The 24,672-nt window shown below is 48.5% G+C and overlaps 1 protein-coding gene across 4 annotated transcripts in view; it reads right to left on the bottom strand.

The window, feature by feature from the left end:
* KCNQ1 (potassium voltage-gated channel subfamily Q member 1) overlaps nucleotides 1-24,672 on the bottom strand; it is a 404,394-nt gene that overhangs the window by 80,498 nt on the left and 299,224 nt on the right. For all 4 annotated transcript variants that reach the window (XM_055271769.2, XM_055271764.2, XM_055271779.2 and 1 more), the window contains one exon: nucleotides 42-117. In XM_055271769.2, the coding sequence (XP_055127744.2) occupies nucleotides 42-117 (76 nt within the window). The remainder of the gene's footprint in view (nucleotides 1-41; nucleotides 118-24,672) is intronic.

A 24,672-nucleotide genomic window follows, 5' to 3' on the forward strand; every position in this document is an offset into this window, starting at 1 on the left:
AGGGGCAGGCTGAGGGCAGGAAGGCTCAGCACGGGGCTTACCTGGAATTTCTTCTTGGCCACAAAGTACTGCATGCGTCGAATGACCTTAATGGTGGCCCGATGGTGTTCCCGCAGCCTGCAGTGGAGAGAGGAGAGGAGGTTGTGAGTGGCCGCCCTGTGCTGGTCATCCCCTCACTGCCCCTGCACTGCCTGAGGAGCACACAGACTGGATCCTTCCAGAAACAAGGAGAGTGTTCAACTCCATGGGATGGAGATATTTAGGCCATGTCCTAGTGTGGGCTTGAGGGGTGGGGGCAAGAGGCTTTTCAAGGTGAAATGTTTCACCTCACCTGTGAGTGGGAAGGGGACCCTTACCTTGAGTGTCATTCAGAAGGGGGTCAAGTAGGAGTCAGGGCCCTGAGTTGGCAATGGCTGTGCTGCTAACACATGGCAGCCATAGTAACTTCTTTCTATGCTTGGGCCTTCAGCAAATGGGATAAGAGGGTACATGCTGGCGATGACCACAGCCCCTTTCAGCTGCTGTGTCCTGTAGCCCCACAAACAGCAAGCGCTTGGGAAAGTAGGGGCTACAGGAAAAACTAACAAGAGAAAGTTGCCACCAGAGCCACTCTGTTAAGGGGGCTGCATTGTTTTGCCCCCTAAAGTTTCTTCTAGAAATAAAGATCCTTTTACAAACAGCATCACAAAAGGAAACAAAGGGGATGATGTGTCTGTGCATAGAAAAAAGACTGGAAGAAAACACAGCGCCATGGAGGCCGCAGAAGATTCCCTCCTGGCAGTGAAGCTAACGCCTGCCTGACTTTCCTGATGGAACACCAGGGACTGGGAGACTAAGTGATGCCAACAGCAAGGAACTGCTGTGTGAGGCTTTGGAGACCAAGAAAGACGTAGAGGGTAAGGATCCCACATAGAAAGGAAATGAACTGAGCTGAGCCTGCATCCAAGCGTTTCCTCCTCAGGGCTCTTGTCAGTTTGGGGAGCATTGACACCCAACAGGGCGGGGACCCAGTGGGATGCTGACAAAAATGTGGAGTCCAGGGCCAAAGAACACCCAGGACATGAGGGAACAAGGTTCTGGTCCTCTAGCCACCTTTCACACAACTTCCTCTGGAAACACTTGTGAATTCCTAAGCCACATGGGTAGGTGAGATTCATAGAAACTGAGCAAAAAGCAGTTGCTAAAGGGGTAAAAGCTAAGCAGAGTACTCAGTAGACTCATGGCACTGTGGAGAGAAGTTTTGGGGTTTAGAAGCTATCTAGAAGGCAGCCCTAGAAACTAAGCAATGCCAACTTAGCATCACATTAACCCCACCTCTCTCAATCCCTTACTGGAGTAAGATGCTTTGTGCATGGCAGAAGAAAATAAAATTATCTGTAGGGAGATAATATCCTTGAGTGTCTACAATTTTATACACGAAAGACTAAAAGGCAAGGGAAAGAGAGATCATACAGATCTAAAGGTGTGGTACTTTCAACAGCCTTAAATACTTGTAGCTCCTTCCATTAAGAGATGGAGTCTGTTTTCCTATTACTTGAATTTGGGATCACCTTGTGACTTCATTGATGAAAGAGTGCTGGGGAACTTACACGGTATATAATTCATGTCCTTTTGGAATGTGGCCCTGCAAACAAGCTTGCTGATTAGAGAGGCCACATGGAGAACAGAGATGCCCCAGCTAACAGCCAGTACCAACAGAACAACCTCCTAGCTGAGCCAAGTCCAACCTCCTAGCTAAGCAAAGAAAAAAAATACACACACACACACGCACACACACACACGCATGCACACACACACACACACACACACACACATAGATGGAGTCTCGCTCTATTGCCAGGCTGGGGTGCAGTGGTGCAACCTCAGCTCACTGCAGCCTCCGCCTCCCAGGTTCAAGTGATTTTTCTGCCTCAGCCTCCTGAGTAGCAGGTGCACACCACCATGCCCAGCTAGTTTTTGTATTTTTAGTAGAGACAGGGTTTCATCATGTTGGCTAGGATGGTCTTCATCTCTTGACCTCATGATCTGTCTGCCTTGGCCTCCCAAAGTACTGGGATTACAGGCATGAGCCACCGTGCTCGGCCCAAAGAAAATATTTGAAGCCACTAAATTTTGGTCTAGTTTGCTATGCAACAATAGGTAACTGATACAGAAATAAGGACTAAGAAATAGGTAATGTCATATCAATATCCTAAAACATACGGCATTAATTTTGGGACAAGGAGTTGGACAGAGGCTGGAAGAAGGGGCAGATCACAAGATGTCGGACTTTGAGCATGATGCCATATGTAATTGGGTGAGACTTTTAGGTATCATGGGGAGGGGGGTGAGTGAATTTTGCATAGGGGAGAATGTGAAAGGTTATGGCCAGAGGGCAGACTGTGATTAAAGATGGGCACAATCCACTGTAGTTCCTCCCATTGCAGGATAGAGTCTATCTCCACCATGGTGGAAATGATCATGTCTTCTGAAGCTCAGCCTCAAGGACCTTGTGGTATCTACTCTTACCCTCTTAGAATTCTGTTGGCTCATGGACAAGTCTGAGCTAGCCTGCTGGAACAGCCATGTGAAGGAGAGCTGAGAGACCCTGGCTGACAGCCCAGTGGCTCCAGATATGTGAAAACAACGGAGACCACTCGGCCACCACCATATCACCATGCAAGTACTGCCATGTCGTCGAGTCCAAGTGAGACCACCCAACTGGGCAGCCCAGATTGTTGACCCATAGATTTGTGAGCTAACAGATGATTGTGCTTTGCTTCAGAATATTTAGATGAAGACTTTAAAATAACCATGATGAATAGGTTCAAGAAAATAGATGAAAAGATAGAAAATTTTACCAGAGAAATAAAATTTATAGATATATAAAAAGGAAGTTCCAGAAAAGTAAGGACCATAATCGAAATGAAGAATGCAATAGGTGAGCTGGATAGCAGGGACAACAGAGTAGAAAAGAATAGCTGTGAACCCAAAGAAAATAGCCAGCTTGGAGCATGAAAAGAAAACAGACTTAAAGGAGGAGATGAAACAAATGAAAAAGAAACATAAGATGGTAGATTGCATGCATTATAAGTGGATTAATAGTCCAATTAAAAGATCAAGATTGTCATGATTAAAAACAACTATATAAATCCACTTTAAAATATAAAGATACAAAAACATGTTGGGAAAGGACAGAAAAAGATAGGTCATGGTGTAGCCAAATGAAAACTGGTAAAGGAAAACCAATAGCAGACTTTAAGTATTACTAAAGAAGAATATGTCATAATTACAAAAGTGTCAATTCAGCAGGATGAGATCAATTCTAAATTTGTATGCACCTAAAAACATAACCTTAAAATATATAAAGCAAACTGGCCGAACTAAAAGGTAAAAGAGAAAATGGTGGGAGATTTGAACACACCTCGTCAGTAACTGATAGAAAAGCAGTCAAAGCTTTGTCAAGTCAGAGACAAATTTGAACAGCCTGATTAGCAACCTGCCATATACAGAACACTGCTCCCTACAACTGGAGACTACATAAGCTTCCCTAGTGCACACAGAACATGTACCAAAAGAGACCATATGCAAGACTTCAGAAGTAAGTTCCAACAAATTTCAAAGAAAGCAAATCATGTTTATTACGCTCTCTGACTACAGTACAATTAAATTAGAAATCCATAAAAAGAGATAACTAGGGAATCTCCATATATTTTGGATATTAAACAATCTAAATAACCCAGGGGTCAAAGAAAAATATATAATGAGAATCAAACAACAGTTTAAATTAAATAGTAATAAAAATGTAATGTATTAATATTCATAGCTAAATAGGTACTTTACAGTGAAATAAGCACAGAGAGTGAAACTTGTGGCTTTAAATGCATATCTCAGAACAAAGGAAAGGCTGAAATCCATCTCAAGCAGTTAAAAAAATGGCAAATTACACCCAAAGATAGTAGGAGGAAAGAGATAAAGAGCACAGTCAATGAGATAAAAAATGAACATTATTTAAGGAAAATCAACAAAGCCAAAATTTGGTTCTCAGAAGAGACTAATAAAGCAGACACACTTTTGGGAAGATTGATCAGGTGGGGGAGGGGACACAAATGACCACCGTCAGGAGTTAAAAATGGAACATCACTATAGACTTAGAGGTGCTGAAACATTTATTCAGAGGACATTGCAAACAAAAATACTTTTGATGATTTAGATAAAATATACAAATTCTTTAAAAACACAATATGTAACAGTAGACACAAAAACAAAAATAATACAAATTGCCCAATATTAATTAAATAAGTTAAATTTGGAATTTTCATGATCTTCTGGCAAACAAAACTCTATATCTAGATGACATCACCAGTAAATTCTTCCAAATATTTAAGGAAAAAATAATGTCAATTTTATACAAGTATTTTCATAAGGCAGCATAACCTTGATATCCAAATCTGACAAGGATATTTCAAGAAAGAAAAAAAAAATCACAGGTTAATCTCTCTTGTGAACATACGTGCAAATATCCTAACCACCACCAGCAAGCTGCATGTACCGCTGTGCCCAAACACATGCTCGAATGTGGTTTAATCCACTTGTGCATGCTCAGTTTACCCTCTAAGGACCAAGCAACGTAACTCTTCACATCAACAGAATAAGTAAGAAAAAATAGAATCAACACAACAGATTGTAGAAAAGCATTTGATAAAACCCGAGACCTGTTCATGATTAAAAACACAACACTTAGCAAACTACGAATAGAAACTCCATTACCTAAAAAAAGAACAAAAACGAAAACAAAAAACCCCAAACCCTAAGCAGGCATCATACTTAATAGGGAAATGAGATACAATTTCCTCCTGAGACAGGAAGCAAGGCAAGGATGTTATCGTTTCTATTTCACATTGTCCAGAAAGTCCCAGCTGGTATGTTAAAAAGGTAGGAAAAGGGAGATAAAAGGTATAAGGATTGGACAGAAAAAAATAAAACATTTGTTATTTGCAAATGACATAACCGTATATGTAAAAAAAATCCCTAAGAATCCTCAGAGAAACTATTGGAATTAATACATAAATTTAGTAAGAACGCTGGTTTTAAGGATGATATATAATAATTATATTTCTAGGCCTGGCAGAGTGGCTCACATCTGCAATCCCGGTGCTTTGGGAGGGTGGGGTGGGAGGATCACTTGAGCGCAGGACTTTGAGATCAGCCTGGGCAACATAGTGAGACCCCATCTGTAGAAAAAATAAATTTAAAAAATAGCCAGGCTTGGTGGTGTGTACCTGTGGTTCTAGCTACTCAGGAGGCTGCGATGGGCGGACTGCTTGAGCCCAGGAGCTCAAGGCTGCTGTAAGCTATGAGCCTGGAAAGCAGAGACCCTGTCTCTAAAATATGTATATGTATATTTCTATATGCTAGTAACAATTAGAAAATAAAATATATCAATTACAATAGCATCAATAAGCATAAACTTGACCATAAACTTAAGAATAGATCTTTCAAAAAAGTTTTTGTTTCTTCTTTACTGTCTTCCTTTCACAATTTTTTCTTTCTTTTTTTTTTTTTCTTCTAAGATGGGGTCTTGTCATTTTGCCCAGGCTGGTTTCAAACTCCTGGGCTCAAGTGATCCTCTCACCTCAGCCCAAGTAGTTGCTATTACAGGTGTGAGTCATCGTACCCAGCTCTAAAATAAATCTGTTTAAAGATGTGTAAGACTACTACACAGAAAAGCACTGAGCATTGGAGAGACAGATAAAGAAGACCTAACTCGACTTGGGGATATAGTATGTTCATGTATAAGAAGACTCAATATTTATAAGATGTTAATTTTCTGCAAATTGAGGTGTGGATTAAATATGATTCCAATCAATATCACAGTGCTTTTTGTTTATTTATTTATTGGAAATTGACAAGGTGATTCTAAAATATTCCTTACAATGTGAAGGGCCAAGAATAGCCAAAACGATCTTGAAGAACAACAAAGTCAGAGGTCTGACACTCCCAGGGTTTCATGAGGCCACAGGGCTTGATTAAGAGCGTGTGGGCAGACAGATGAACAGTGGGGGTCTGACAGAATAGGGCAGTGGTTCCTCAACCTTTTTGGCACCAGGGACCAGTTCCGTGGAAGACAATTTTTCCATGGACAGGGTGGGGGTGGGGAGAGATGGTTTCAGGATGAAACTGTTCCAGTTCAGATCAGCAGGCATTAGATTCTCATAAGGAGCACATGGCCTAGATCCCTCACATGTGCAGTTCACAATAGGGTTCGCGCTCCTGTGAGAATCTAATGCTGCCACTGATCTGACAGGAGGCGGAGCTCAGGGGATCATGTTTGCTTGCCAACCGCTCACCTCCTGCTGTACTGCCCTGTTCCTAACAGTCTATGGACGGGTACTGGTCTGTGGCCTGGGGGACCCCTGGAATAGGACATTAGACACACAAACACTCCTGTGGCCACTGGTTCATAGAAAAGACGCCTTTGCTGTTGAGCTAGTGGAAGGATATGCTTTTCAATAAACGGTGCTGGAACAATTTGGATACACACGTGAAAATATATAAACCATGATCCTTACCACATACCAGTCACAAAGTTAACCCAGGTAGAGTCACAGGCCTAAGTATGAGGCAATCGGGCCTGTCGAAGAAAGTGGGATATTTTCACGACCTGGGATGGGCAAAGACGTCTTTAATGGAACGCAAACAGTATGAACTGTAACAGAAAACTATTTGACAAATTGGAGGCCCCAAGATCTCCGTGATGGTCTCATGAAGGCCCCCCTCCCAGCCTGACACGCGAGAGGAACTATTACCCTGGCCTCACATCCTGGCCTCTTTCCATCACCCCAAACAGCCTGGGAGCAGGCAGGGAACGGGGAGTCATAGGCGCCTGACTGTGAAGGGTCCCCCACTGGCTGTGACTTAGGGCCTTGGGAGCTGTGGCCATGACCGCCAAGGTCTGCATGTGGCCCCACATCCAGTGAGAATACTCGGGGCTTCTCAGATCCTGTTCTGCACAGAGGGCCATGTCCCATGGCTGCTTCATAGGCTGCTAGAAGCTGCTGCGGGCCTCCCCTCCTGTCAACTACCTAGAACACAGCCGGAGCCTTCACAGGCAAACAGCCCGGCTGGGACTGCAAGCAGGTCAGGGCTGAGGGTGCCAGGCCAGGCCTCTAGATCTGCTCAGGCCACGGTGTGGGTCAGCCACTGCTCTGGTGACAGCGCTGGCTACCTGGCTTTCCTGCTGAACACAGTCGACCCTGTGGTCTCAGAGAGAAGGGCCCGGCTTGCTCCTTTGCAGGGGGTGGTCTCTCTCTCTCTGTATTGGGTGAGGCCTGGGATGGGGCCAAGTGGCCTTTCCTGGTAGTGATACAGAAGGGGGAAGGGAAGTGCTGGGAGGAGAAGGGCGGGTCCCTGGCTGGGGTTCCACCCTCGGGCCTATGTGCACGGACCCAGGTGAGGACAGACATTTTGGTTTTTCTGCCCAAATGTTGCATTTCCCAAGAACACCCTGGCCTGCCATGCTCCCATCCTGTGCCTACAAAAATCTCGAGACCTTAGCAGGCAGACACACAAGCGGCTGGACATCAAGAGGAACACATCAGCAGAAGAAGACACAAGCAGCTGGATGTTGAGGGTAGGTTGAGAGGAACACACCAGCGTGAGACCACACCGACAGACACCGACAGACACCGACAGGCACCGACAGGCCGGCAGGCCATTGACCGGAGGAACGATGCAGGGTTTGGCTGGGGTGGACACAGGAGAGCCCAGGCTGCTGAGTGGCCTGACGCCAGCGGAAAACCACCCTCCCACTCCATCTCCCTTCTGGCTCCCCCATCGGCTGAGAGCTACCTCCACTCAATAAAACCTTGCACTCATTCTCCAAGCCCATGTGTGATCTGATTCTTCTAGTACACCAAGGCAAGAACCCCGGGATACAGAAAGACCTCTGTCCTTGCCGTAAGGCAGGGGGTCTAACTGAGCTGACTAACGCAAGCTGCCTATGGACGGCTAAACTAAAGAGCACCCTGTAACACACACCCATGGGGCTTCAGCTGTAAACATTCACCCCTAGATGCTGCTATGGGGTCGGAGCCCCACAACCTGTCCGACTGTATGCTCCCCTAGAGCTTTGAGTAGCAGGGCACTGAAGAAGCAAGCAACACCCCTGTCACATGTCCTGCAAGAGGGACAAGGAAACCTTTCCCGTTTCAGTAGCTCTGATGCAGGAGCGAGCTGGTAAGAGACAGGGGGCAGGATGGAGGCTGCCCTGGGCCCTGAAGGAAGTGACCCCTGGACCCTGGTTGCAGGAAGGGACCGAGGGCCCGGGGCTGGCGCCCTCCTGCCTGGGCTGGGCCACCCTCCAGGCCTGTGGCTTCCTCACCTACTGAAGGGAGGACGGACCCTCTCCCTGCAAGCACCACCCAGCTTGGGAGAGGAGGAAGGGACATGCTGCCCAGTGGGGGCTTGGCCGTGGGTCAGCTGCTGAGAAAAGACCCACTTCATTCATCTCCTCACTCGTTCATGCACCCACTGACCTGTATCTCACCTGTTCATTCCTTAATGAACAAGTTATTGTTAATAATTTGTAGATTAATGAGATGAGCTCCCCACCCCCCATCCGCTGGTTCATTTGTTAATGTGCTGCCTAAATTACCCATTAGCTCCTCCACGCCTGCCTGCCCCGTCCACGTACATGAAGTGCCGCTGGGCACACAGCCCAGGCTGAGTGGTCTCAGGGGCTGAGCCCACTGAAGGACCCGTTGTTTCTGGATAGGTCAAATTCAAAGCCAGGAGCCCCCATGCTGCCCAGGCTGGGCTGGCTGGGGTGGGGGCTGCTGGGCTGCCCAAGGGGCCAGCGCCACATTCAACACACGTCACTGGGGGCCACCGAAGGACACTGTGGGAAAGCAGAGGCAGGAAGTTTCCCGGACTGGGCTGCCCATGGAGGGCCGACCTTCCCACCTGTGGAACAGATTCCCAGCAGCTCAGGAGCCTGGCCTCCATCCAGGCAGATCCTGAGGCCCAGGGTAGGGGCTGGCATGTGGGACGGCTGGAGGTGACTCCAAGGGGTCCTGGGGCTTGGGTCCAGTACAGCTCAGGGTAGGGCTGGGCCTGGAGATGCCCAGCGTGGAGGAGAGGCTGGCCTCACCTGTGTCCCTGAGCCTTTGGCCCCTCCCAGGACCTCTGTCCCCCTCTCCCCCAGCCAGAGAGTTAAGTCAGATGTAAGCCCCTTGTACCCACCCTGCCTAGACAAGCTCTTGGCCCCTTCTGGAGCATCCTCTAACTCTGGAATAAGGAAGAATTTATCAGCTTTGCCTGGGAGTGGAGATGAAAAGAAAATAAGGAAATAAGAGCTCTCTCCCTTCCTTCCCACATGCTGGGGTGTCACTCTTTGCAGCTCCCTCCTGCGTGGTGAGGTCCCACACCTGTGTGTCCTAGGAGACACAGGGCTGTCTTCAAAGGCCTGAGCTTGGGGGGTCCTCTAAGTTGCCACAGTACCTTGGGGAAGGAACATACCCTGGGGACCCCTGCCCTCTGCACACACACAGGCTTGTGAGACGAAGAGAGGCAGATGGGTGGGGGTCTTAGCAGAGGAAACCCAGGGTGCTGGAGGACGCAGGAGACATGAAGACGGAAACTGAAGTCACTCTACGTCACATCCCCCTAGCAGCCACCTCGTAGACATGGGGGCCTTGCAGGCCTTCCAGACTCTTCCTTGAGCACTTATGTCAGCAGACACAAGCACATCATATGTGTGGTTTCCTGCACCTCCCAGTGTGTTGTTTTGCTTCTTTTTATTTTGAAACAATTACAGATTCCTAGGAAGTTGGGAAAAAAAAAGTACCAAGAGGTCCTGTATGCCCTCTACCTGAGTTGGCGATGGTCACACCTTGCATGGCTGGAGTACCAGATCAATGCCAGGAGGTTGACATTGGTACAGTGTGCATGGCTCTGCCTTGTGTTCGCACATGCAGATTCGCGTGATCACCACAGCAACAAGGAATGGAAGTCCTTCCCACCAGAAAGATCCCCTCTGCTGCTCCTGTATGGTCACTCCCACCCTCACCATTCCTAACCCCAGGAGCCACCATCTGATCTCCATCCCTACAGCCTGGACTTTGAGAATGTTATCTACACAGAATCACACAGCATGTGACCTTTCGGGGGAGGCTTCTTCTCCTCAGCACAATTCCTGTAAGATCCGCTCAGGTTGTACCAATAGTGGGTTCCTTTCTACTGCTGGGTAGTGTTTCAAGGTATGGATGCACCACTGTTTGCCGGTTCCCCTGTTGAATGATACTTAGATTGTTCTCAGCTTACAGCTAATTAGGAATAAAGCTTCTGTAGATTTTCATTTACAGTTTTGTGTATGAATATGAGTCTTCATTTCTTTGGGATAAATGCCCAGGAGGAGTTCAGTTGCCGGGATGTGTGGTAGTTGCATGCTGACTTTTATAAGAAACGACCACATTATTTTCCCCGAGTGGCTGCATCATTTTACATTCCCAGCAGCAACAGATGGGCAATCCCATTTCTCCACATCCTCGCCAACACTTGGTGTCATCATTACTTTTCATTTTAGCCATTCTGATAGGTGTGTAGTGACTGCTCACTGTGGTTTTAATCTGCATTTCCATCTTCGCTAACGAAGTTGATCATCTTTTGGTGTGCTTCTTCCCTATCATCTATTTTCTTTGGTGAAATGTCTCTTCATGTCTTTTGTCCATTTTCTAGTTGGACTGGCTGAGTTTTTTACTGTTGAGTTTTGAGAGTGCTTCATGTTCTAGATGCCAGTTGTCAAATATGTGGCTTGCACATATTTTCTCCAAGTTTATAGTTTGCATTTTTATCCCCTTCACTGGGGATTTCATAAAACAAGTGTTTTAAGTTTTAATGGGGTCCATTTCATCAATTTTCCTTAAATAGATCATGCTTTTAGCATCCAGTGTGAGTGCCCATCCTAAATCCTAAATACTTTCTCCTCCATGTTTTTCTAAAGGTTTCAGAGTTGTACACTTCATATTTAAGTCCCAGGTGGCTACTGAGTTAATTTTTATATAAAGTGTGAGACTTAGGTCAGGGTTTTATTTATTTGGCCTATGAATGACCAACTGCTCCTGTGCCATGTGTTGAAAGAGGAGTCTTCCTCCACTGAATTTTGCATCTTTGTCTTAAAATTAGTCAGGCATATTTGTGTGTGTCTATTTCTGGATTCCTTGTTCTGTTCTGTTGAGCTACATGTTTATTCCTCCACCAATATCAAATCATATTGATTCCTTACTGTATAGTAGGGCTTAAAATTGGTAGAGTGATTTCTCCCACTTAATTCTTTTTCAAAATTGTTTTAATCTACAGCATGTGCCTTTCCATATAGATTTTAGAACAAGTTTGTCCATGTCCATAAGAAACGTTGCTAGGATTCTTGTTAGGAATTATGCTATATTTATAGGTAATTCTAAGGAGAATTGAAATGTTTACTATCTTGAGTTTTCCAATTCATGAACATGGAATGTCTCTCCATTGATTTAGGTCTTGATTTCATTCATTGGCATATTGCAATTTTTAGTATATACATCTTTACATGTTTTGTTAAATTTATACCTAAGTATTTTAATTTCTCTAGCACAATTGTAAATGGTATTATGTTTCTAATTTTGGTTTTCACAGGTTCATTGTTAGTGTATAGAAATGCAGGTGATTTTTGTGTGCTGAACTCCTAAGTTGCAGATATTTTTCCTGTAGATTCCTTGGGATTTTCTATATAGACAATTCTATCTTCGCAAATAGAAACAGTTTTAGATCCTCCTTTCTAATCTACATGTCCCATTTCTTTGTCTTGTCTTATTGCAGTACTTCCAGTACTATGTTGAATAGAAGTGGTGAGAACAGACAACGTTGCCTTCTTTTTTATTTTAGGGGGAAAGTATTCTGTTTTTCACCATTAAGTGTGATGTGATGTTAGCTGTGGGGTTTTTTTTTTTTAAGATGCTCTTGATCAAGTTGGGAAAGTTCCATAATAGATCACATTAATTAAGTTTTGAATGTTAACTAGCCTTGCATTACCTAGAATAAATCTCTCCTGGTTGTTACATAATTTTCTTATACAATGTCATATAAGTAGTTTTTAAAAACAATGCAGAAAGCTCCCAAGGACTCGTTATTCAAAATAAATGCTAGACGGCCAGGTGTGGTGGCTCACACCTGTAATTCCAGCACTTTGGGAGGCCAAGGTGGGCGGATTGCTTTGAGCTCAGGAGTTCAAGACCAGCCTGGGCAACATAGCCAAACCACATCTCTACAAAAACAAACAAACAAAACACAAAATAAATGCTGGACCCTGATAGCCCCACCCCAACTGTATCCTTGTCTCCCCCATCCTGGGTAACCATCAACCTGAATCCTGTGTTCCTCTCTCCCTTGCTTTCTTTTTTAATATAATATTATTGAATCTATATGTGTCCCAAAAGTCATGTTTTTTTTTTAAATTTTAGTAATTTAAACTTGATAAGAATGCAGTGGGCTTTTCCTTGGTATTATATTGCCAAGGCTTCGCACATGGTTGTCTGTCACTCTGGCTTGTTTGTTTTAATTGGTTTAAAATTCTCTTTTGTATGGGCATTCCACGTTTACTCACTCTCCTGCTAGGGGGCAAGTGGCTGGTTGCTCGTGGAGCCTGTGAACAGCGTTGCAACACACACTCCTGTTCATTCTCACTCGTCCACACACCAGAGTTCCCTTTTGGTGTGTGCCCAGACATGGGACTGCTGGGTCAACAGGTATGTGAATTCACCACCTTGGAGGTGATGCCACCCTTTTAAAGTGGTAGTCTCACTGTATACTCCCATCAGCAGTGGAGGAGAGACCCAGGGCCCTACATCCCTGCCACCACTTCCAATGGTCAGACTTTGTGGTTTATGCCAATGGAGTGATGTAAATGGTTTCTGTAAATGGTGCCTTCACATACTCACTGGCCACATGTGTTCCTTGACCATGAAAGGCGGAGCAAGTCTTTGTCTTTGGCCCATTTTTCTGTCCGATAATTTGTATCTTTATTGATTCGTTATTTTAGTTTCTATTATTGATTTTACTGGTTATACACACACATATATAAATACATTATATATGTTATGTATTAGTTATATGTACAACAATTCTTTGTCAATTCATTGTATTGTGAATATCCATTTCTTTGGTAGGCAGAATAAGGGCTCTCCCAAAGATGTCCTAGAACCTATGAATATGTTACCTTATATGGCAAAAGGGACTTTGTATCTGTAATTAAGGTCATGAACACTGAGATGGGGAAATTATATTGAATTGTCTAGGTGGGCCCAATTAACTACAAGTCTTTAAAAGTAAAGGCCCTGGCCAGGCACAGTGGCTCATGCCTATAATCCCAGTGCTTTGGGAGGCCAAGGGTGAGGTGGGAGGCTCACTTAAAGCCAGGAGTTCAAGACCCATTTAGGCAACATAGAGAGACTCCACCTCTACAAAAAATTAAACAAAATTAGCCAGGCACAGTGGCATGTGCGTGTAGTCCCAGCTACTCAGGAAGTTGAGGTGGAAGAATCGTTTGATCCAGGAAGTTCAAGTTTACAGTAAACTATGATTGTGCCGCTGCACTCCAACCTGGGTCACAGAGCAAAACCCTATAACAACAACAACAACAACAACAACAACAACAACAACAGTGGAGACTCTTTCCTGGCTGTGGTCAGAGAGAGCTGTGATTACGAAAAAAATGTCAGAGAGGAGCAACACGATGGCTCTGAAGATAGAGGAAGGGGCTAAAGGCCAAGGAATGCAGACAACCTCTAGAAGCTGAAAAAGGCAAGGACATAGATCCTCCCCTAGAACCTCCAGCGCTAATGACACCTTCCAGCCCCATCAGACCTGGCGTTGGATCTCTGACCGACAGAAGTGAAAGATAATAAACGTCTGTTTTTCTGATGTGTGTTGGTGGTCACCTGTTAAAACAGTGCCAGGAAACTAGTGCAAACCCCAGTCTGCAATTTGTCACTTTCTTTAAGGTATCTTTGGATGATGAGGGATTCTTATTTTGTAAAATGAAATTGACCAATATTTTTCTTTCATAGCTAATGCTTTTGTGTCTTGTAAAATAAATATTTCCCTATGCCAAGTTATAAAAGATACTAATAAACGTATATTATCCAGTAACAGTTTTAAGGTTTGCTTTTAACATTTAATTCCTAGATCCACCTGGAGTCAGTTTTTATAGATTGCATGAGGTGGGGGCCCAACTCTATCTTTTTCCTTCTGGATGATGATTGATTCCAGCAACCTGCAACACCTCCTTGGTCACATGTCAACGTCCTACACGTGTATGGATCTCTTCAGGGCTCTCTGTCTTGTCCACTGGGCTAATTGTCTACCCTTGTGCCTACACTGCAACATCTTAGTTACTATAGCCTCTTCCACCATCCTGGTATCTGGAAGGCAGGGCCCTTCCTTGATCTTCTCGGCAAGGTCTTGGTTATTTTTATTCAGTTCTTTATTCAGCCATAGCAATTTTAGACTCATCATGTTAAGTTCCCTGAAAAACCCACTGGAGGATACCTGGGTTGCAGGTGAGAGGCTGGGGTGGTGAGAAAGCCCAGCAGAGGCTCCTTCTGGCACCACTGCCTGTGCCCACTGCATGTGAACACACAGACATGGAATGGGCACACCCCTCAAGGGCCCTCCTCCAGATATACGGCATGGCCAGCCTGGCTCTGGCAGTCCACATCCTTGTCAACACTTGTTATTGTCTTTTTCATTTTAGTCATCCTACTGGGTATAAACCTCACTGTGGTTTTGATCTGCATCTCGTTAATGACTGTTGAGGCTGAGCATGTGTTCATGTATGTGTGTTCCTGTGCTCATTTGCCATTTGTATCTGTTCTTTGGAGAAATGTCTGTTCAAGTCCTTTGCCCATTTTTTAATTGGGTCAATACATTATTGAGTTATAAGACCTCTTTGTATATTCTGGATACACATCCCTTATCAGATATACAATTTGAAAAAAAAAAAAAAACAGCCACAGATGTCTCAGTTCCTTGTGTTGTAATGGAGTGAGCCTCAGATAGAGGGAAGCTGGGGAAGTTTCTCAAATGTGTGTGTCCCGGGCCAAAGGAATACACCAGTGGATGAAAGAAGAACTAGAGTAAGGCCCAGGGGCAGGATTTGTAGCAGTCACAAGCCATCCCCATGGGGCCTGGTATGGCTTTGTACCTGGGTTGCAAGGGACATTTTGAGGGTGATGAAAACGCTCTAAAGTTAGAGAGTAGTGATGTTGCATGACTCTGAATATACCAAAAGCCACTGAGGTGTATACTTCAAAAGGTGCATCTGACTGTCCCAGATCACTCCCCAGGTGGCAGGTACTTTGCTTGGGAGACGGGCAGGCTCCAGGGGGAGGGGACACAGAGCAGGTAGGGAGGCTTTGAGACATCCCCAGCTTTCCTCGCTCTGCCCAGGGCACATGCCTTTTCTGGGAGGGAGCCCTTTCTCAGGGCGCTCAGGGACCCAGGCAAGAACCCTCAAGAGAGCAGCTGAGGCTGGCCTCCCTCCTTCCCTGGGTAGACAAGGAGGCCTCTGAACTCCCTATTCTGGCTCCAGCCTCACCCCTTCCAACCCATCCCCCTGAGTGGCGGCAGGAGGGGCTTTCCGAGGGACAGACCGAAGATCTCGTGACTCCCCTGCCTCAGATACTGTATGGCTTCCTACTGCTCATGTAATGACATCCACACTGGCAGGGTGGCCTGCCAAGCTCCCCGCAACCTGGCCCAAATGCAATAGAAACAGAGCTTGTGGCTGAGAGAGTTCTGCGTGAATGCATGTTCTCTCTTCCACCTAGGTTGATGAATCACACGTGACACTAAGCATGTGTGGTTCTTATGTCTTTGTGAGAATTGTTTTCATATCAGCAACCCACAGAGGAGAACAATCCTGTGCTGGTCCTCAAGCCCAGACCAGCCAGGGCAGATCTTCCTGGTTGGCAGTGAAATTCTACGAGGATCCTAGGGAGAGGTGGCTGAAACAGATTCAGCAGAGGGAACTCATTTCGACATAACCCAGAATGGAAAGAAAGGAACCAGTTTCCTCTGTTTCCCCAGGAGCAAGTTGCTGTAGTCTGAATGTGTGTGTCTTCCCAAAGTCCCTATGTCGAAAGCTAACCCGCAGCCCTGATGGTGTTAGGAGATGGGGCATTTGAGAGGTGATTCGGCCATGAGGGCGAGCCTTCAGGAAGAGGATTCATGCCCTTGGAAAGGAGGCCTGAGGGAGCTTGTTTGCACTTTATTTTTGCCTCTTCTGCCATGTGAGGACACAGGCGGTGACTTCCACGAACCAGACAGACCCCTTACCAGACACCAGATCTGCTGGCGCCCTGTCCCTGTGCTTCCCAGTCTCCAGAACAATGAATTCCTAAGTATGAATCACCAGGTCTAAGGTGTTTGGTTATAGCAGCCTGAACAGATTAAGACACGAGGTATCCTATCGGACCCCCCAAGATACCACCTGGTACAGATCAGCTAAACAAGCTGCTCAATGAAACTCAGTTTAGCTTAGTACAGATCAGCTCCATGGAAGCCATTCAACTGGGTTCAGACCACCTGTGAAGCTAAAATCAACCCAGTCACCTCAACTCAGTAACACTCAGCACAGTTCAGCTCAAGTCAACACAACACGATGCAACTCAAGTCAACACTACACAACTCCCAAGCTCTGGCTACAGACAGTCTTGTGGTGGAAACAGGAATGACCAGGGTGAGTGCTGCCTAGGATGGTCCCTCAGGGCGTGAGGAGGACAGGGCAGTACAAGGTACCCCAGTGAGGTGCCAAGGTGGCAGCGCCAACCGAGAAAGTGCAGCTTTGCAGAAGAGCATCTTTGAGGAAACGTCTTGCCGTGTGTGGGCATCCATGAGGGGCCCAGAGTAAGGTCAGCCATGCTATGGGGGGAATAGGGCAAAGCTGGCCGGGCCTCATGTTCTGCAAGTGCCATTTTGCCCTCACCCTGAGCCGGTGGGAGAGGCACTCTGTGTAGGGGACAGGGTGGCTGAACACCTTGGCTATGGGGACCAGTCCCTGAGGTCCCCATCTGCCTGCCCTTGCAGGGGCACAGCACATCTGCAGCTGCTTTTATTTAAAAACCATGGTTACGCTCACTGAGGGCTTCCCTGGGACAGCCACTGCTCTCAGAACAGCCGCCTGTCAGACGAGGGTTGCCGGCCCGTTTGAAAGAGGGAGAACACACTAGTGGCCTGTTTGCCGGGATGGTGCCCGCCAGCAGTGAACTCAGACGCTCAGTTCGGAGCTGCGCTGTCCCTCCACTGCCCTCTGCACTGAGACACAAGTCCCCGTGTCAGGAGAGAGGGTTTCCTGGGGGTGGAACATGGGACAGATGCTCACTTTGGGCAGCTGCTCAGTCTTGCCTCCCCTTTCCCATAGAACTCCCTTCTGGGACCCCACCCGCTCCTAAACGCTGGCGTCCGTTTCCTGCTGGGAGCATGGGGCTTTCTCTGCAAGTGGGGGATGGGAGATGAGGGTGTGAGAGGACCCTAAACTGATTCCCATGCTAGGCCTCAGAGGGTTGCAGAAAGAAAGGTGTGGATGAGGATCAAGTTTTCATGGTGACCAGGGTGACCCTCTGCTCAGAGGGATGAGCGGAGCCTGGCAAAACCAGTCACTGCCTTGCAGTTCCAAGCTTTGGGGGATGATCAGCTCCCAGGAAATTACTGTGGGGTGCGGGGGCTGCGGGTGACCCAAATTGGGCAGAGGGCCTGCAGGTCTGAGGCTGCCTGCACAGAGCCGTCAGGAAGGAGCTAGCGAAGAAATACATCTTTGTCCTGGCTTTTTCCCAGGAGGGGCTGGGTGGGTGCACAGACAGAGGTAAAGAGCCTCGAGGTTGGGGTGTAGGCAGGCAGCTGGGGAGGACCCCGTTTAAATCCTGGGGAGATTATGAGGACGTTTGTCGCAGGCTGTCAGCCCTCATTAAGTTAATGGAACTGGCGAGTTGGCCAGCTTCCAGCATGCCGGAGAAAGAAAACAAGAAAAGTGTTTTCAGTGAAAGAGCCAGGGGATCCCATTTCGCCCAGCAGCCCAGGAGATTATGAGCCATTGGTAATGGCCTGACTGAAATGACTTATTGGGAACTGGTTGATTAAAACAAGGGAGAGAAAACCCCTAATGTCCCAGAAGAATGACATGGGCTTCTTACTGGTCTTCGTCTAGAAAAGTGATTTGTGAGCACTGCCTTCCAAAGCCTTGTGAATTGCAAAGCAACTGGTCCAGCCAGGGCCTCTGCAAAGAGGGTTACCAGGCAGGAGAGGAAAAGACGTGGGGTGAAACCGGTGGATTTCACGCAGATACTGGGAGCCAGAGAACTTGGAGCTTGGGCCAGCAGGAGCCTGGACATTCTTCTGGGAAGTCTCCCCAGGGCCCCTAAGGAAGGCCCAGCAGTTCACAGAGCGGGGCTAAAGCCTCCCATGGATTTCCCCAACTGGTTAGGCCAGGCCAGCCACAAGCCCAACAGCTATACCCCCATCTCCCATGTCCTCCGCCCTGGGCTGAGGGTTCTGTCGTCCTGTTTCAGCCTCCGGCCCCATTCTTCCCTGGAATACATGTCATTCCTCAACTTCCCCAGAGATCCAGCCCCTGCTGCCCCTGGTGCTGACCTGGACCCTGGGCCCACAGTGCCTCACTCAGGTGGGGTTGCGCAGGTCTGTCCCCAGCTTCACCAGCAAGATGCCCCTGGGCCCAGGTTCTGCTTCCGGGCCTCTTGGCTGTTCCCACTCCGTCCCTCTCACCCCATTTTCATTCATTTACACACAATTCTCAGGGCACCGTGTAGAGCCCCTGTACTTTTTATTTTTATTTTTTTTGGAGACAGAGTCTCACTCTGTTACTCAGGCTGGAGTGCAGTGGCATGATCTCAACTCACGGGTTCAAGTGATTCCCCGCCTTAGCCTCCTGAGTAGCTGGGATTACAGGTATCCACCACTACATCTAGCTAATATTTTTTTTGTGTGTGTGAGCTGGAGTCTCGCTCTCTTGCCCAGGCTGGAGTGTAGTGGTGCAATCTTGGCTCACTGCAAGCTCTGCCTCCTGGGTTCACGCCATTCTCCTGCCTCAGCCTCCCAAGTAGCTGGGACCACAGGTGCCCGCCGCCACGCCCGGCCAATTCTTTTTTTTTTTTTTTTTTTTTTTTTTTTGTATTTTTAGTAGAGACGGGGTTTTGCTGTGGTCTCGATCTCCTGACCTCGTGATCCACCCACCTCGGCCTCCCAAAGTGCTGGGATTACAGGCATGAGCTACCGTGCCCAGCCTAATTTTTGTATTTTTAGTAGAGACAGGGTTTCACCATGTTGGCCAGGCTGGTCTTAAACTCCTGACCTCAGGTGATCTGCCCATGTTGGCCTCCCAAAGTGCTGAGATTACAGGCGTGAGCCACCACGCTCAGCTGAGCCTCTGTGCTTTTAAACACGTATTAACTCCTCTATCATTCCCGTTGTATGAATAAGGGAACTGGGGCCCAGAGAGGCTCAGCAGTGTGCCCAGGGTCACACAGTTGGCACCGGGAAGAGCCCTGGCCTTGGGATCCCCCATCCCAAGTGACTGAGTGACACTGAGCTGCTTCCATCCTCATCGGTGCTTGCCCCCCAGCCGAGGCCCCCGACACCCCTCAATTTCTAGGTTTCCCAATCTCAACCCCAAACACCTCCCTGCAGAGCCCTGGCAGACAGGTTCTGGCACTACCCTGGAAATCATGGCATCCTCCCATCCTCCCTGCTGGGGTGCTGGTGGAACAGCCCCCCATTTGGTAAAGGAGACAGACCTGAGGTCTCTGATGTTTGGCCTGGCCTGAGCCTCCTTCCTCCTGTGGCCCCATGTGTGTCAACTGTAGGGCCACCAGGTTTCAGTTACTTTTTATGCTATCAGTGGCAACAGGGACTTGCTGGGCACAGCCACCACTCTCTTTCCTTGCTCCAGAGGCCTCGCCCCTCCCACCATTTTGAATAGCTCATGTCAAAGGCAGCACAGCCCCAGTTAGACTCAAGGACAGGGTGACAAGTGCAAAGAGGGGAAGAGGTCACTCTGGAGGTCTGGGGCTGCCCCTGCACACCCAGCTGCCAGACCAGAGGTGGGGATCTTGGCCCCCAGGGGCACCATTCACCTGGCCAGAACACAGTCTCTGCAGCTCACAGTGAGTTCAAGAAAGGCCTAGCCTGCCCCTGTCACGTGACAGATGGTATTGAGGCCCAGAGGGAGGGGCAGCAGCAGCTGGCTGGACCCCTAAGCTCTGTGACCTAGCCAGGCCTGGTGTGGGGAGTCCCTGCTATGGGCTCTGGGTGGCCTCTGAGCCCCCACATTCCAGAGAGGCTGGGGCTCCTGCACCTGCAGTTTCATGCTGGGCCCTAGTTGCCAGGCTTGTCCCATCCGGGCCCCACACCTCCATGTGGACGCCCAGCTGGGCCCTTGGGCTCACCTGGAGGAAGAGTGGAGCCTGGTTTGGCATCAGATGCTGAGGGCTCTGCCTGGGGATGTACACAGGGGCATCTGATGGGGCCCCTCCCTGCCAGCACACCTTACCACATCTACCCAACACACACAGCCACCCTTACTGGGACAGGCGGGGCAGGCACACCTCTGGGATTCACTTTGGGAGCAGGCCCTGCGTGGACCCAGGGTGAGCTAGGGGGTGGGGGCATGCCAGCTTGACCAGCATTCCTGAGGGGAACTTGCTTCTCCCTCACCCGAGGTCTGGGGACACAAGGAGACAGGGCTGACTGCAGAGTTGGGGGTCTGTGTAGGGGTCTTTCCTGGCTGGTTCTGGGTGTCCCAGGCCACTGAGGACAGTGCTGCACTGGCCACAAGACCAGCCCTGGGAACCTGCCCTTTCCTAGGGTAGAGTGTGGGTGAGCCATGGTTTTCTGAAAATCAGATATTGTTTGCAGAGCCCTAGGCCTGAGTGGTCTTCTTGAAGTATTCTGCTGGTGGTGGAAGCAGCCGGTTCTGGTCTGTTTTCAAGACGGCTTGCTTCACGCCAGAGGGATTGTTTTGAAACACAGACCTTATCACTCCTCATCTGCTAAAGCCCGGGGAAGCTGGTTCCTGGCTCCTGACGCTGGGCTGCCTCACCTGCCTCCAGCCAGCCTCACCCTGCGTGCCTCTTCCCACTACCTCCTTCTGATCTCTGGAACCTGCCCCCATGACCCCCACTCCCTGTGGGCATCCAGTCCTCCCTTTCCCGGCATTCTCCTGCCTTCCCACCATCCTAGCCTGTGGGCTTTCTGCAAGAAGCTTGCCCAGACGTGTCCACCCCCAAAGCCATCTTCCTTTCCTCTGGGCACCTGTGACAGCAGTGAACTTATGGCCTTCAGGGAACAGCTTGTTTCTTGAGGGTCCTGTCTTTCTCATGGCCGTATTCCAGTGTCTGGCACACGGTGGATGCCTAGTGAACAAGAATAGATCAGTGGGCCCTGGGGCAGCCCCAGCCCAGGCCAGCAGGGACCAAGCACCGGCTGCCCCAGGGTGCAAGGCTGCACTGCTGGGCAGAGGAGCAGAAGGCTGGACAAGCCCCTCCCGGGGCCACCCCCAGGCCCCTGTCTTTCCCTCCCTCCCTAAAGGGAAGGAGAGGTTAATAAACCAATTACTTTGGGCAACGAAGCAAAATAAGTCCCATTAAAGTAATTAATGTCCTTTGCACAGTCCCCATTGGAGAAGACTAATAAATTGGGGCTTTGTCACCATCCGGTAATTTCTTTCTAAGGCGTTTCTTCATCCCCGTCCAACAGCACAGTTTAAGGCTCTGTTAATACTTTTAAGACGGGCTCAATGCCAGACTAATTAGATTTGCATTTCCACCATGGGCCAGGCTGGGCTCGGATGTGCCCAATGAGAGAGGCTCCAGGACCCCGCCGGAGCCCCAGGGACAGCACCCGTCTTTGAGAAGGGCCATGTGTGGATTCCCACGCCCGCCTGGGGCGGTGGCCCATTACCCAGGCTGCCTGCACAGCTTCCCTATCCCCGGGGAATGGGGGCCATGGCTTTGATCCAGGCAGAGGCCAGATCTCATTCCCAGGAGGTCCCTTCCTGGATCTGTCCCCACTGGGGCTCACAGGGGTCACCAGCGTGATCCACATCCCAGGGTCTCTCTAGGGCCCCAGAGCCAAATGCTGGTGGGTCCAAGGACAGTCTGCAAAGGGGGAAAAGAGCAAATCACAGTTGAAGAGATTGACGGCCATGGCCTCAGAGCCAGGAGACAGAGACAGCATCGCCCACGACGAGCCACGCCGACAGGATGGGCCCTCGGAACCAGGCGATGAGAAGGGCATTTCCCTCTGTGCTCTCCCTCCTCACACCCACAGCCCAGTCTAATTGTGAGGAGAGCAGCAGACGGATCCTAATAAGGGACACCCTACAAACACCTGACCAGTCCTCATCTGAACCGTCCTGGTCACCACCAACAAGGAGAGCCTGGGAAACAGTCACCGCCCAGAGGAGCCCAGGGAGATGGACAAGGAAATGTCACATGGGACCCTGGGTGGGGCCCTGGGAGAGAAAAAAGACAGTAGGGAAACTGAGGAAATCTGCATCAAGCATGGACTCAGTTAACAGTCATGTAGCACTGTTGTTTCCTTGTGACAAATGCATACTAATGTGAGATGCTGATAATAGGGCTGCTGGGGGAAGGGCACCTGAGAACTCTCAATGCCACCTGTGTAAGAATTCTGTAATTCCAAAACTATTCTAAAATCAAAGTTTATTTAAAATAAAAAAATGGTGGCGAGAGGCTGGGCACGGTGCCTCATGCCTATAATCCCAGCACTTTGGGAGGCCGAGGCAGACGGATCACTTGAGGCCAGGAGTTCGAGATCAGCCTGGCCAACATGGTGAAACCCCATCTCTACCAAAAATACAAAAATTAGCTAGGTGTGGTGGTGCACACCTGTAGTCCCAGCTACTCAGGAGGCTGAGGTGAGGGAATCGCTTGAACCTGGGCGGTGGAGTTTGCAGTGAGCCGAGATCAATACCACTGCACTCCAGCCTGGGCGACAGAACAAGACTCCATCTCAAAAAACAAAACAAAACAAAACAAAAACCAAATAGTAGCGAGGGAGAAGCGGCAGCCGAGGATGACCTGCCTTGCTGCTGCCCCCTGCTCCTGGTCCTGGCCCTGGGCTCAGGCCCGAAGGCGGCCCTCGCTGAGCGGCCTTCTCCAAGGCACCCTTAGTGAGCAGACAAGGAACCGTCAGCAAATCCCTGTATCATGTCAGAGGAAGCCCCTGCCTCCGCCGGGTGCTGAGGCCCAGCAGAAGGATGGCAAATGTCAGGTAACCCCAGCCTCTGCCAGCCCCACACCTGAAGACATGAGGCAAGAACTTTAGGGGCTGGGGGATGGGGGCCTGTGGTCACACTGACTCCTCCTGATAGGACCGATCCACTTGGACAATCAGCAGGATCAAAAGATCAATCAATAGAGCTGATAAAAAGTATGACACAGTTGTCAGGTGTGAGATCAACCCACCCAAATCAATGGCTTTCTTTATACCAGCAATAAACTCCTGGGAGAAATAAATTCCAAAATAGCAGGGGAAAGAAGGTCTCATCTAGGAATAATGGAAGCAAGACCCCACCAGCCCTTTCAGGAAAACACTTCCAGATGGCAAGAGAGGTCCAAGAGGACCTGACTCAATGCAGAGAGACTCCTTGCTCTTGGAGGAGAAAATGTAACATGAGAGAGATTCCAGTTTTTTTCAAATTTAACCTGCAAATTCGAGGCAATCCCAAGCAAACTTCCAGTTGAAATTTTTAAGAAATGCAATAAACTTAACTTTAAAGTTGGCATGGAGGAATAAAGGTCCCAGACAGATAAGTCAAACTTAAAAAGAGATTATTATAAATAGGGGGTTAGGAGCTCTTCCGGTCATTAGAACCCGTTTCTAAACCACAGCAGCAGGTCTTGGGGTGCCGCCATTGTCCTTCCGACCAGCAGACTATCAGTGCAAAGAGGGAGCCCCCATCACATACGCTTGTATACTTGGGAACACACTAGACCACAAAGATGACACCATCAACCACCATAGACAGGACGGAGTGGCTGCAGGGCAGGTGGGGAAGGGGAGTCACTCCAGGGAGGAAAAGGAAGCTGGATTTTTCCGAATACAAAGGTGCACCTGGACACGATGAAAGGCCTGAATGACAAAGGCTGAATTATAAATTTCACAGAAGAAAATGTAGGAAAATACTGCCCAACAGCACATGTGACGCGGCCGAGGGTGGATGCATTCGGTACACCGTAATTTAGAATTTCCATTTAAAGAAGGACGCAGTTCACATCCTAAGCTCTAGGATGAAGGTCTCATCTCTTTTGTCCTCTTTTTTTTTTTTTTTGAGACAGAGTCTCGCTCTGTCGCCCAGGCTGGAGTGCAGTGGCCCGATCTCGGCTCACTGCAAGCTCCGCCTCCCGGGTTCACGCCATTCTCCTGCCTCAGCCTCTCCGAGTAGCTGGGACTACAGGCGCCCGCCACCACGCCCGGCTAATTTTTTTTGTATTTTTAGTAGAGACGGGGTTTCACCATGTTAGCCAGGATGGTTTTGTCCTCTTTTTTTATCCCCAGGGCCTAGTAAGGTACTTGGCATGGCATGGGGCCCAGGAAACACTGGCGAATAAATGAACGAATGAGTGA

This window comes from Symphalangus syndactylus, chromosome 1 (genome assembly GCF_028878055.3).
Source record: "Symphalangus syndactylus isolate Jambi chromosome 1, NHGRI_mSymSyn1-v2.1_pri, whole genome shotgun sequence".
Taxonomy (NCBI): Eukaryota; Metazoa; Chordata; class Mammalia; order Primates; family Hylobatidae; genus Symphalangus; species Symphalangus syndactylus.